Genomic DNA, 14,669 nt, shown 5'->3' on the forward strand with positions numbered 1-14,669 from the left:
TTGTTTTTCTTACTGTTTATATGCCAAATCCTGAATTTCAGTGGGAGTTTTGCCATTGGCTTTGCTAGGACTAGGATTTAACACTTCATGAGTAATTTAGAAGCTCTCTTGTCTTATTTAGAGCTTCCCTTTTCCAGGATTGAATTTTCAAGATGTAATCATCCTCAAAATGTTGCTTTTGTCTTTTTCAGATCGATCATGTGGTGCGAGGCCACGTCGCCTTCCCAGAATTGGAGGCCAAGGCTGAAGCCAGGTCAGTGTTTTATTCCTTTATCACATATCTGCATCACAGACTGATGCACACTGTATTCCCAGCAGTGTCCTCTCTCTCACTCAGGGGAATTATCAGTCTGATAGCAGGCTGGAACTATTTACAAAGACTTTCCAGGTGATTGCTCACAAATGTAAGATTTAAACTCCCCTCAGATACCTGTGGCATATCTAAGTAATCTTGTTAACTTTTTGCTTTTCTATCGAGCCCAAGGTATTTCTTGATTCTATAGCACCAACCCAGAGTCTGTTCAGCAGACCTCCATGCCTTGGGCTAGCAATAGATCTTAATTTGTAGGAGAAATAATTAAGCTCCAAGGATGGGACGTAGCTTAATTAGGAATATATTATTCAGTATTTTTGAAACAGTCATCTAAAGGAAGGCGTAGCCACTGTATGAGAAACTCCTGCTTGGCAGCACAAATAGAACAGAGAAACACAGGATGAATTTTCAGACAAAGCTTTAAATGGAGGGGGGACTTGGAGGTAGCTCCAGGATTCCTTGAACAAGAGGCTGTGTGTGATGTGGAATTTGAGCTTGTTCTGCTTTAGAAGTGGATGAAGACAGTTCAGACACTTCTGTCAGGCCTGGACTTCCTCAAGCTTTTTTGGCTTGGATTCATTCTGAGATGGTTCACATCACTCCCAGAGAGGTCTTAGCTGAACAGCTGGGCACGTTGGATGAACATGTGATTCTCTTAAATGTCTTTTTCCTCCTTAGATTAAAGAAAAAACCCAGCAAACTTGGCATTTTCCCTTCAGTTTCTCCCTCTGGTCTGAGAGGCAGGGCCAGTCCTGATGGATGGATTAAGCACATGCTGATACAGAGATATTTTCAGTCCTCCCTGGGGAGATAAAGCTCTACCTGGTTTCTCTGGATGACCCTTCCTTGCCTTGCAGGGCCCACTGCCTTACTTGTTTGTTAAGAACTTGACCAGGATTCCCAGAAATGCATTGGACTTCATTCAATATGAAACAGATTCATGCTTCCTAGAATTCTCTTTGTTGCTCTTTGGAAAAGGAAATCAGGAAATAAATGCATCTGTGTATGTTTGGAATAAAGATTGAACTGGGTCTTTTTCAAAATTCTGGCTTCCAGGCCATTTTTCCAGTGCCCCCATTTGAAGCATGAGCATAAGACAAACAGTTTAGTCTGTAATGCCAGGATAAACCATTTTTTTTTTTTTTTGTACTGGAAGAATGCCTATGGAGTAGCCTACTTGTGTCTTCTGGGTCTGATACCAAACTGACTGACCACAAACAATGCCACAGTGCAAAAACTGAGAATGTGATGTGAACAGGACACTAAACTCAGAATATTGGCAGTAGAATTCCATATTATCCAGGGGTATGGTGCCATAACTTTGTATTTGAGTCTCCTGCAGTTAGTAACATGGTGGAGAATAGCACTCATAGTAAGAGTTGTAATAGTTTATAAAAAGAGTGATAATATATTACTAAGTTAATTTGCTCAATGGTATTTTTGTAATGCTTTCCAGGTATCACTCTCCTAATGAAACATTGGTATTGCTACAAATTTACTAAACAAGTCCTGTATTAATTCTCTCATCTTCTGTCACCCTGTCCTTCTCAAATCTTTGTTAAATTTAAAGAATTTCATTTGAATGAACAAAAATCAGGAACTTTGAAATTTGAACTCATTTTTTTCTTATTTGTTTTTTTCTTATTTTTTCCATTCTATTTTTCCACTATTCCCCAAAATTCAGCCTTATTCTGGGTACAAGTAGCAGCTGCTGTTGGCCAAAACTCTGGATTATGTGTTTACCTACATTAAGTCATATACACAGAATAAAAATAATCCCAGAATCACAGAAGGGTGTGAGTTGGGAGGGACCTTAGAGCCCACCCAGTCCCACCCCTGCTATGGCCAGGGACATCTCCCACTAGCCCAGGCTGCTCCAAGCCCTGTCCATCCTGGCCCTGGACACTTCCAGGGATCCAAGGACAGGCCCAGCTTCTCTGGGCAGCCTGTCCAGGGCCTCCCCACCCTTACAGGGAACAATTCCTTCCCAATATCCCACCCATCCCTGCCCTCTGGCACTGTGAAACCATTCCCCCTTGTGCTGTCACTCCTGGCCCTTGTAATTGTCTCTCTTCATCTTTCTTGTAGGCTCCCTTCTAACATGGTACCTTTTTTTGGAGGATTATTTGTGATGATAAATTATTTCACTGGGATTCTCAGCAGAACAGATCAGAGAATTTTGGTTTATTATGTTTAAGGGTACTCTCTGTGTGGCTGTAGGAATTTGACTCTGTTCAGCCACTGCAGATAGCCATGGAGGGGAAACCAAATGAGGATTCCATACTTTGGTGTGCAGTTCCATATTGTCTTTCCTTCCCATGCTGGGTGTGATGAAGAGTTAAGCACATGCATGTCTGGATCATTAAATAAGGAACATCAGAGGTCACAAATCCATGTCTCTTGCTTGCTCTCACATCCTTCTGCCTCCCCAAACCTGTCCTCCCTTTCTCCTGAGGCTGCTGAGAGGCAGGTATGGAATGGCAGGTCCCTGCTGAGCAGCTGATCTGGGGAGTTTCCCTGTGCAAACTCTCCTTTGCCCCACCAGAGCAGATTTCCAGCTGTTGTAGCACCACTGCAGAGATTTGTGGTGACTTGGGAGGGTGTGAGAGGCTCAGACAAGCAGCTCTGACCACTGCTGCTGAAGGCCAGGCTTGTGCAACCCTCCCAGTTCCTATTCCTGGGTTCTTTTTTACCCTTCTTTTACTGGAATTGGAGAGAGTTGAATTACACAAGGATTTTCTGGACAATTTAAATGTAGCATTTGGTCTATCTGATGGGCACAGTCTGTGAGCACCAAAACTTGGGGTTTTTCAGGCAGTTCAGTGAGTTGCAGAAATTGCTGTGATCTTATCACTTTTGCTCCTCATCCTACATATTGTGTAGGTCTGACATTAAATCAGCACTGCTCTTTTAAATCCTGTTCAGGTAGATTAGAGTAGGAAATTAAAAGAGATAATATGATTCTTTTCGCTCTAAAGTTTAAATAATTCTGTTTTCTAGAATGACCATTTCTAATCTGATAGAGAAGGAAAGTGTCTAACTGGCAACAAAGTTTGTGTCCTTTGGCACTTGGTGAGGTGCTGTTTTAGGGCAGAATTCCCTTTCCTATAGATCTCAATGCCATTGCCCCATCTAAAGAGATGTCTCCTGAAAATAAAGCATTGAAGTTACACACACAACATCCACCAGCAATTCTGGCATCTTTATAGCAGAATATAAGAATCATATTTGGCAGTTCTCTGTGCCTCGAGATGGTTTAGAGCCCTTTTTTTAAATTTAGAAATCAAAAAATTTAGGATTTTTTTTCCCTGAAAAATACCTGCTGGCATCTTTCAGGTTAAATACCAACCTCTGGTTGCTTTCTGAAATTATGTCCCACGTATGATCACAGCTCTGGGCAGCCTTGCATTGATTTCTATTCTCCACTTTCAGCACAGTTCCTTTTTCATGGCAACAGCTCATGCTCAGCTCTGCAGGTCAGAGGCAGCTGCCACTGATACTTTCACAGAGAACTGAGTAGAAAAAGCTCCAGGAGGTGATGGTGTTACACTGTGTTAAACACAAAGGTGGTAAAACAGGCTCTGGCAGGTGTTGGAGGGATTTTGCTGGTCACTCAGTCCAAATGTAGTGCCTTGAAGCCTTATCTATATTTAGGAAAAAATAAAATGTGAAAAGGTGTGGGAAAATGTGTAATTCCAAGGTTATGTGGATCTTAAGCATATTTGGCTCAACTTCAGCCTCCTTTTGTTCAAGTCCTTGTGTTCTGACAGAGCTGCACAAATGGCTAATCCTTGTGAGAGCAATCAACCAGGATGGAGAGGAGAGGAGAGAGAGGCTGGGATGTCTGGTGGTTGAGTGAAGCTTTCCTTTTTTATCCTTCCCAACAGTCAAGCCATGATTGAGACTGGAATTAAAACTACTTTATCCTTAGCATGTACTGGTTTAGGGATGGAGAATACAGGGCCACTTTTACAAGAACAGGAAAGAAATGATGGTGACCTCCAAATTATCATAATTCGGGTCCAGGAAGACACATAAAGCACATTTAAAGGACGTGAATAATGATGTAAATTAGTTATTTTAATGTCTTCCAAGTGTACTTCATTTTGAATGATATCCTCTGATAATGTACACATGGTAAGGTATAATTGAAAAAACATGCAGCTGAATGGTTGAATGCAAAGTATAAATATACAGCTGCTAGTGGGTCAGAAGTCAAACTAGTAAAGCATATGCCAAATTCCCTTAGGGATCTCATTAGTGCATGATTGAATATACATGTAGAGGCTAAATGAATATCACTGTTTGGGTCTGCAGTGGATGAGACAATGACTAATCAATTGTAATTAGGGTTAGATGCTATTATTGACCCACATGTCTAGAATTAAATGCCCTGCTTGGAGGTTTCCAAGGAGTTGGAAAATATCTATGGGTTTGTTTGTGATAGGATGAGTGTTTGAAAAAAATATTCTGAGTGTAATTGCAACATTTTTTAAATGGAATGTCACTAGAGTCATTGCAAGCCAAGGCACTGAAGAATTCACCATTAGTCTTAAGTCCAGGAAAAATGTCTGTTGGATATTGTGGAGTTGGGTGTAGCATCTGAACTTAGATACAATCATATTTAGGCCCATGTTGGGCTCCTCCCTAAAATAGCAGCCACTCACTTTCTCTCCTCCACCCTTAGTGCTGCATTTTAATCATAACACACACTGAAATAATTATGGTTTAAAAAAGGAAAGCTGTACATCCAGCTATTGATTAATCAGAGAAATTTTTAAACATTTGCAAAGGAATTTGGTTTTCATTTCTGTCTGGAATCCTCCTTACTCCTCCCTCAGCTGTGGGAGAGGAGCAGCAGCAGCCCCCAAATCTCAAACAGCTCTGGGGACTCTTAGGAGTCAGTGGACAAGCTCAAGGTCACATTATCTCCCCTCATCCCAGAAATTAAGGAATTCTGATGGCCTGTTGAGCCCACGTGCACAGAGATATCCTTGCAGTGCCGTGGCCTTGGCAGGCAGTGGGGTTTTGCTGTTCTTTGGTGGGGATTCTGCATTTGGTGGTGGTACAAATGTTTTATGTTTGAGGAATAACCTCCCCCCTCTTTTTCCAACTTGTTTTTCTTGCAGTGCTCACAGTATATATACATACTTGAACAGTCACCTGGATCTGATTAAGAAATCTTTGCCTGTGGGTTTCCTCACTGTTGATTTACATGTTTGGCCAGATTTCCATGGTAACAGATCTCCCTTAACAGATCTGACACTAAAGGGCATGGTAAGAAACAGCCTGTCTTTGCAAAAAGGTCAATACAGGGTAAAAAGAAAAAAAATAGCATTTTGGAAGGAGCTTTTCTTCAATTTTGAGAGTACTCCTCCTTAGCTATTTACACTGTCCCAAACGATTTGGGTTTCTTGCTGCATTGCTGATGTTTCAGTAGAAAACCAGAGATTATTGTACTTGTGGTATCACTACAGCCACATTAATTTTCTAAAAACTTGAGGAATGTTCTGTGTGTGCAGGTACCTTTCCTAGGAATCACATTTCACAGCTCCTGCTGCTCTTATCTCATCTGTGAGATAACAAATCTTACAATTTGTTGCAATGAATTTCAAGAGAAATTTGGGTAAACCTGTCTGGGAAAGGAATGAAATATTCTCACCATAGGTGAGATTTAGACAGCTTTTCAGCCCAACTTCCAGAGTTTGGGTGTTCCTCTTCCTTGAATTTACAGTGGTAGATCAGCTCACTCACAGGCCAGGGCTGTGCAGAACTGTAACAGAAGGGTGTCATAAGAGTATAAGCTGGTGATATCAAAATACCTGGTGATTAATGCAAATATCTCCTTGAAAATGGCAAATTGTCCTTGAAGTGAGCCTCTCAAGCTGCTCGCCAGCACCAAAATCTGCTGTATTTAAGGCTGAGATAGGAAAGGCATAAGCTCTGCTGCATGTTTTAAGCCACAAGTGAGGGAAACATTTAAAAAAAAAGGCCTATATATTTTTGGGTCCTAATAATACCTCCATTATTTTATGAAAGAATTACATGCTGCAGCAAAATCAGAATTTCCTTGCTATGATGGCTGTATGCAAATACTGGTAATAGCAACCCATTTTTTCTGTCACAATTCTGTCTGTGTTCAGGTCTTGCCTGATATTAATCCAGAGTAACTACAGTGCAGTATTGATTTATGTCAGAGTAAAGGAGGTTAAGATATAGTATTTAATTATTAATTGTGTTTTAGTGTTAGGGTGCTTGGGAGGGAGGGGGAGAAATGCTTTTAAAAAGTTATTTTTATGTAATAGCATTTTCATATTATTACATTAAATACATTCACGAGCAATATCTGAGTCATAACATAAAACTGTCAGAGTTAATCTATCTCTAATCCCATACAATATGCTGTTTGTTCTTTATTTCTTCACAAGGGCAAGGATAATTTATGTGGCTCTTCCCCAGATCAGGAATAACATGTTTAACATAACATTATGTGTACAGCTCACAGGAGCATGGCTTGGAATTAGCACTTAAAACTTGTTACAACAAGAAGCCATAGAGAATAATAGAGTTTTACTTTGGCTGGATTTTTACATCTTCCTTTTGATCTTTGCACAGGTTGTTGGACTAACATTGTCTCGGGGTCTGGATGAACTTGCCCTTATCTACCTGGCCACGATCCAAGCCATTGCTGTAAGACATTTTTAGTGCATAAAAGAAGAAATGAATTGTTCTGTGCAGACTGATCATTCCCTTCTGCTAATCAGATTTCTAATAATACATGAATTCACTTAATGGGCTTCTTAAAGGAGCAAGATACTGTTCACCCACATTGGTGACCACTCCCAACTGGAGGATAATCAACAGACTGTGGGGGAAGATGTTCCCCTAAAAAATCCTGTCCTTATGGCAATTCTGTACGTGGAGCTTTTGCCTCTGGTGCAGATGTGAGGGAGGAGGCTGACAGCACAAGGAGCAGTGTTCACATCCCAGCTGTCCTGAGGGAGGCTGAGAGAGGGGGAGAAAAGCTCTGGCAGTTGTACAAAGGGCTCTGTGCTGCCCTGAAAAGCCTCAGCTTCAGATTGTTCCCAAATCCATGGCTGTGCCCTCCCTGCCCGCTGGGTGAGGCAGAGCTCTGTGCCAGGGCTGTGCCTCAGTGCCAGCAGGGCACATCTGTGTCCCTGCCCCAAGGGGAGCAGTCCCAGCCTGTGGCCCTGGCTGGGCAGGACAGGGAGGCTGGGAAATGTCCCTGCTGTTTGCCAGCACCAGGGATGGGGAATTTCTCGGAATTCTTTTTGTTCTGCCCTGATTTTCTGTTGAACCCAGGATTTCCAGTTCACAAGAATTTCTGTTTTGAGGTGAAACCCTGGCTCACAGAAGTGGTTTGGAAAGCCTGGCCCAGGGTGTTTCCAGTGGGATGTGCTGTCCCCAGCCCTCTGGTGACTGAAATCCACATTCCTTTAACATCCTCTCTGTCCATTTTTTATTTTTATTTTTTTTTAAAGTTTGTTGAACTTGAGGTGTTTTTGCAAAACACGAACAGTCTGATGAATTGGGGAGTTTTCCTGACAAAACTGTTCAGCTGGAAAACTTCCAAACTCCTCTCCTGGTTAAACAACAACTTTTCTAGGCTGGGTCAGCCATCTGGGATGGAGAGGGTGGGCGGCTGCTGTAAATTTATTGGGAATTGTTCATCTCATGTGTTAACCCTCCCTCTTCAGCAAATAAGGAGAACTTAACCCCAGCCTGGGATTCATTGTTGTGAGTTTGGAGCCTTTTGCAGATGAATGTAACTGGGTTATACCTGATGCTTCAGTATAATCCCACCATTGAAAGAATAAAGTGGAGGAGAGGTTCAACAATGCCAGGGACTGATCCTGCCCCTGAAAGGAACTTCCCAGTCTGGAACAGGTGCCCTGTGATTATCTTGTGCTAACGAAGTGGAAACCTTCTCTGCTGGAAATCCTGGGAAAGTCACCTATTATCTCATTATATGATACAGCTCAAACTTGATTGTAAAACACAAATACTGTCTTGAGCAGTAAACTCAGTAGCTGCATATCTTTTGGAGAGCTGATTGAGCTGATTTAATATAAAAAGGACATATTGTAGTTTTCTTATCACTATAAGTTAAGGGAAATTATTTTTTCCCCAAAGCATTATTGAAACAGTAACTAAAAAGTAGACAGAAAGCATTGGTTTTGACTCTATATATTTACTAATTGCTAATGGGATACCTAGGAAATCAAATTTTCACTCCCAATTTTAGCTTCACTTTTATTGAAGGAAACAGTTGTAGTAATCTTGTACCATTAGCTGTCTTCAATGGGTGGAAGATAAACTTTAAACCTATGTAAAAATCTTGTACAAAGTGTAGGCCTGCCCACAGAATGTTAATCTCTAGTTTTCTTTTCAGCAGGAGATGCTTTTTCCTTTTTATATAAAATTTGCATTTGAAGCCCCTCAATTTGCATTTTCTCCAACCCAGGATTAAATTAGTTCCCCCCCCACCCACAGTGAAATAAGTCTGGCTTTAATTTAAATTGCTGTGTGAATACAATTTTCCAGGCAGGTAAACACAAAATAATTTTCACAGCATGTTCTTTCTCAGGGTCTTTGACGTGTGTATGTTGTGAGAGAAGTTGTTAATAAATTTGAATTTCAGAAGCAGTGAAAGAGAATCTCCTTTTAACTATTCACTGCAAAATGCAATGCAACAGTTGGCCAGATGAGAACATGATCAGAGATGTAATTGTGGCTGTCCAGCCTGTTCTGAGCAGGCAGGCTCCTTTTGGAGCAGTTGATTTTTCCATAATTAAAATCATGGCTGTGCAATTTGGAGACCAGTCCTCTGTGTCAATAGGGAAGCAATGGATTTAGTCAGCTGGGGCTGGGGCTGCTCAGGTTCCTCTGAACTGCTTGTCTAAAAATCAAAATACATTTGAAGGCCTGTCCAGAATAGTGCTGGGCATTCACTGTGGACATATCCAGCCTGGTGGAGCTCTGCAAGTTCAATTTTCAGTAGCTTTTATTTGAAGAGGGGTTTGTTACAGCTGCTGTCCTCTTAATGAACTGCAGCATGGTCTAAAGAAAACTTAAATAACAGTTTATGAAAACTCTGACCAGATTGTGGGGAATCTGCCTACCAAGAGTCAGCCTGGGCAACATTTTGCCTTGAATTTGACATTTTGTCAAATATGAGCTCCAAACTTAACTTCCAAGGTATTATAAAGAGCTGGGAATTGATTTTGGTCAAATAGTTTGTTAAAGAAATGGAAAATATTCTTGCAAGAGGGAAACAGGGAGAAGGTTGACTTCAGTGGGGAGGGAAGCAGAGCAAACAAAAAGAAAATTTTTTTTTTTTTTTTTATGGCAAAGCATTTGCTTCTGCCATTCTGATTTGAGTTTCTCAGAATGGAGACTGTAAATGAAAAGTTTAAAATATACCTGCATTTGAGATGTTTCAATTAATCCAGCCGTGAAGTGGAACATTTTATTTTGCATAGGGCAAAGGCCAAGAGAAATAGTTAAGCCAATTCAAAATTCTTCAGGTTTTCCTTTTTTGCTGAAAAGACAGAAAACAGTTTTTTATTTGCTGTTCTCTTTTTGTTCTGTTTTGCTATTTGGCTTCAGAATTGAAACCTCTTTACTGAGCTGGATTTTCAGATGCTGCTGCACAAAGTAAAGAGAAGGTTTCGGTGGGGATGCCTTTGCCATGCAGGTGTGTTACTGCTCCTGGCTGCTCTCCTGTGTTCACCTGGTTCTGTTTTTTCCCCTTTTTGAAGTTAGGAACAAGACACATCTTGGAGGCAATGCAGGCTGCAGGACATGAGATCACCACGCTGTTCCTGTGTGGTGGGCTGAGCAAGAACCCTCTCTTTGTGCAGATGCATGCTGACATTACTGGTGAGCTTGGGGAAGTGCATGGAAAGGAATGGAAATACTTTTTTTTTAGGTGTATAAGTACTTCATCTTTGGAAAAATAAAGACTTCATATAGAGCTGTACTTTGCTGCATGACCAAAACAGTGTGCAATGAAATGTTCCTTCTTTGGCTTCACCCTATTTGACTTGTGACACTTCCTGCTCATGCTGAGCATTGAATCCATCCTACAGAACAATTCTTTCCTGAATTGCTTCCATGCCCGTGTCACTGACGTGGTTTAGGGGACAACATCTGGATCCTTGCTCCTGCAAGGTGTTGCCCTTGGTTTTGTAGAATTCCTGGTGGGTGGAAGGCCCTGGTTGTGTGTTTCACTACAAGAGGAACTCCATGGTGTTTCACTCCATGGTGTTTTTGGTCTCCCTTCAGCCTGTGTGTGTTGGACATCTCTGTACACCTGCGAGTCAGTTGAATATACTTCAAAAATGTGGAAAAAATAACAAAATTTAGTGTAAAGGACTTCAGAGAAACATTGAGTGATGTGTGTTTTGGGTTTATTTCAAATTAAGATCAGTTAAGGTGTCATAAATGAAGCTTAAGGCCCAAATTTGGGGAGTTTGGTCTGGAGATCTGACATCAATCAAAACACGCTTTATAACCTTGATGGACAAGCAAAAAACATAATGCCTCTTGACCTTAAAATTCACTAAATATATTGTACTCAAAGTGATGCTTTGTGAAAAATGTTGTTAAGTCCGTGCCTTTCCTTCCAAAACACATACTTAAGGTGAATTTCAGCTACATGTAGAGTTGGGCTGCTGGGTGGTGATGTGTAAAAGAAAAGATCTGTGAAAAGGTATTCTGATTAAAATGTAATCACAAGTTCTTTGACTGTAACTAATGGCCAAGTACAATTCAGTACAAAAAGGCCTTTTTGCAGTCTGGAGTTCTCCCCATTTGTAAAATCAGTGACTGACAAGGGATGTCAGAGTTCATCTGACTGAAATGCTCTTGGTTATGTTGAACTCATTAGAGCCTATCAGATAAAATAACTAACATTCCAGGATCAATCCCCCATTCTTTCCTGAAAAGAAAAAAATCTGAATATATTATTGTTAGCAACAAATGCCCATGACTCAGCCATGCAGACATCCAATAGATAATTCCACAGGCCACTTAAAAAGTATCTTGATCTTTTTGTTTGCCTGGTAAGAATTCCGTATTCATTCTGACCGTGCGGGAAATGGGCAGTAAATTTTAGAGCACGCTGAAAATTGCTCACTGACGCCTGGCAATGAGCCACAGAGCTCTGAGCTTGAGATTTGCTGTTCCAAGCTGACCCAAGTCCTGAGCTGTGCTTCAGCTGAGCTGCAGGAATGCTCAGGTGACAGGGCAAGCTTTGCATCAACTAACTGAAAGCCTGGTGGGAGGTGAATTTGCTTTTTTACATCAATAATTTTATTTTGCAAAGTGGGGTGTTTTGCCTTTCTCCTCTATGGAGGTTGTTCGTGGCTGATTTTAGGACTTCACCCAAATTTCAGCTCCTTCTAATCTTACTGCTGGCTCTCAGGAGCAGCATTTTTTGGGTATAATATGGTGGAGACGGTTCTGAGCAGGAATCCCTGCTCCCACCCGTGTTTGCATCATCATTCACTGAATGACATTATCTGGAAATGCAGACACATGCCAAATACTGCAGGAATATTAAAGTTTTCAGTTTATTGAGGATAAGCATCTGAAGTGCAGCTAGAAAAGTATTTAGATTTCTGCTCTTGGTTTAGATTTTTCAGGGGAATTAAGAAAGGCTAGTTTTTGTTTGTTTTTTTAGCTTTTTCCTGCTTTTCTTTACACTAGTGAAACTAGTCTACTACTAGCTACACTAGTCTCAGAAAATTCTGCATAAACCAAGGGAAAGTATGTTCTCAGTAGTACCCATGGGTGATGAAACACTAATATTTAATTCTACTTTAGAATTATTCTACTTAGAATTTTGTTTGCTTGTTTTTCCAGTGTTTTAATTTTGTTTTCCAGTATCTTGCACAAATTGGAAGACAAGATTTCTCTTATTATTTCATATATAGCTTGAGAAAGTTTACTACTCATATTTTCATGTCTTCCAGCAAAAGCAGGCTGGCTTTGTTGGCTGTATGTTCAAAACCAAACACAAACAGTCTTTTTTTGTTTGTTGCAAAAGAAACAAAAAGGAGACCGCCTTGTTTTCCCCTCCAGGTCAACTTTTAATAGGCACGTGGGTTTGGAGGGTGTGGGTAACAGGTTTATACCAAGCCCTTTGAATGAGATAAATAGCCAGTGTCAAAGATCTGGGGGGTTGGTTTTTGTGTGCTTTAGGTTCTGCATTAATATTTTGCTAAAATGATTTTATTTAAATGCTGCACTTTCCTTGGAGCCTGGAAGCACAGATCAGAGAAATTTACATTAACCTACAGCAGAATGTAGCTCTGAATGGGGTTTTGAATAATGGTTTTTGATTCCTTTTTTGTCTATTTTTTTAAAATTATTTGTGGAGCTGCTGGTGCTGCTGCGTTCTCTAACAGAGACCTGGCTCTTCCCTCTGCAGGCAAACCTGTTGTGCTGTCCAAAGAAGTGGAGTCTGTTTTGGTGGGTGCTGCTATTCTTGGAGCTTGTGCTTCTGGGGATTTTGCATCTATCCAGGTATGCAGTACCTGATTTTATGTCATTTTCTGTTCAGTTTTAATGTGTCTTACACCTTGATTTCTGGCACCACACACACACCTAAATCCAAGTGGAAAAGTTTGTCCCTTCTGCACAGGCAGACAAGATCCAGCATTGCTTTCTCTCCACCCTCTGTTTAACTCCAGATATTATTTAGGTGTGTTGAGGATTCATTTGTCTTTGGACATGTGTGGGGACATGCATAGAAGCTGCTGCATATGAAGTTAGCCCATGTAATTTTACAGACAAAACAGGGAATTTGGTAAGGCTCTGATCCTGCAGGAAGGTCACACTTTCATCTCAGTTACATTTGTCCTACTTTCCTTCCTTCATATTGAGGGATGTTAAACATAAGAAGCAACATAGCATTATTTATGCCATTAAAAATAACACATCTTAGCTCTTGTCCTGCCCCCAGTGAATGCAGAGTTAATAATGAGGATGGAACTGCATGTTCATTCATGTTATTTCAGTCCATTAACAGCTGAAAAAGTAGCAGTGAGGCTTTTACTTTTGGTGGATCAGTCAAAGCATAGCTTAGCTGCATTTATGCAAACAACAGTGGCATCAGAAACCCAAAGAAGGGTCTGACTGTCCCAAATCATGCCTGTTTTCCCACCTGGCAATTCCATAAGCCATGTCCTCTCCTCATGCTGCACAAAGACACTGTAGAGCAAAATGCATTTGGACAAAATGATTTATCAGGATGGTCCCTAATACATTTGTTGCATTTTGCTTTATAACATCAGGGACAGATATTTGTAGATGAAATTTTGCACAAAAGCTTATCTGGAGATATTTTGTGAATAGGGAGGTCAGCTCCTTGACCTGGTTAAATTGGTGCAGTTCCACTGGAATCAATAAACAGCTCAGCATAAGCTGAGGAGCTGGGCTGTGCTTGGCACTTCTCCAAATGGGAATATTCTACAGAGCTGGGTAGGTTAGCACAAAGAGAAGTTTCCTTTCATAAGAATGTTTCCATTAAACTGAATCCCACTGCAGGAAATACACAGTGCAACATACATATCTGTGTGTAATAATTCTAGTGCTTGTAAGGAGGCCTTATTTTGATAAATGTAATTTCAGTAGCAACTTTTGGTGACAGGACTTCAATTCTTACTCTTCTGTTAATCTTCTGCCTTCAAATACATATTTCATTCCAAGTCTAGGATGTTTTTCACTACTGTACAATAACTGAACATCTCAAAACTGATTTATTAAGTCTGTTTTTATCAGCATTGGAAAAATCCAATGCTGTGAAGTTTTCTGTGTTGTGTTTTATACAATTTTTTGTGTATCCACTTACCTTTAATTTTTAACCCCGCCCTTATATATAAAAATATTTCAGAAGAACATCAGTAATGTCAGAACAGATATGAATATTTTTAAAATCATTTAGCTACATGGGATCACAAAGGAGAAATTGAATAAATTTATTTTAGGGTCAGGGAAGTGCAAATGTGTATCTACCACTGCAGTTCAATAACCTCTCTGACATTTATTTTTGTAACACATCTTCCAAAACAACTCTTTCTTAGAGGTGCTGCAAACATTCAGCATCTTTGTAGATTTTGCAAATACAGGTTATTACCTCTCCTCTAATAGATGGTTTGTGCTTAATTACTGTGCTTTGCAAAGCTCTTTGTTTGCTCAGTCTAATAGTAAAGGAGAGAGCTGTGGGTTTTTTACAATAACCTCTCTCCTTAGGTCTATGGTTTTTTGAAAGGGATTTTTACTGTATTTTTCCCAGTCACTGGTCACATTTCTCAGAACAATTTTTGGA

General features: G+C 40.4%; 1 protein-coding gene across 5 annotated transcripts in view; it reads left to right on the forward strand.

The window, feature by feature from the left end:
- The window catches only part of FGGY (FGGY carbohydrate kinase domain containing), a 290,561-nt gene that overhangs the window by 242,986 nt on the left and 32,906 nt on the right, over positions 1-14,669 (forward strand). For all 5 annotated transcript variants that reach the window (XM_077182576.1, XM_077182579.1, XM_077182575.1 and 2 more), the window contains 5 exons: positions 192-253; positions 5,443-5,590; positions 6,929-7,003; positions 10,096-10,216; positions 12,771-12,865. In XM_077182576.1, the coding sequence (XP_077038691.1) occupies positions 192-253; positions 5,443-5,590; positions 6,929-7,003; positions 10,096-10,216; positions 12,771-12,865 (501 nt within the window). The remainder of the gene's footprint in view (positions 1-191; positions 254-5,442; positions 5,591-6,928; positions 7,004-10,095; positions 10,217-12,770; positions 12,866-14,669) is intronic.

Source organism: Agelaius phoeniceus, chromosome 8 (assembly GCF_051311805.1).
Source record: "Agelaius phoeniceus isolate bAgePho1 chromosome 8, bAgePho1.hap1, whole genome shotgun sequence".
In the NCBI taxonomy this organism is placed as follows: Eukaryota; Metazoa; Chordata; class Aves; order Passeriformes; family Icteridae; genus Agelaius; species Agelaius phoeniceus.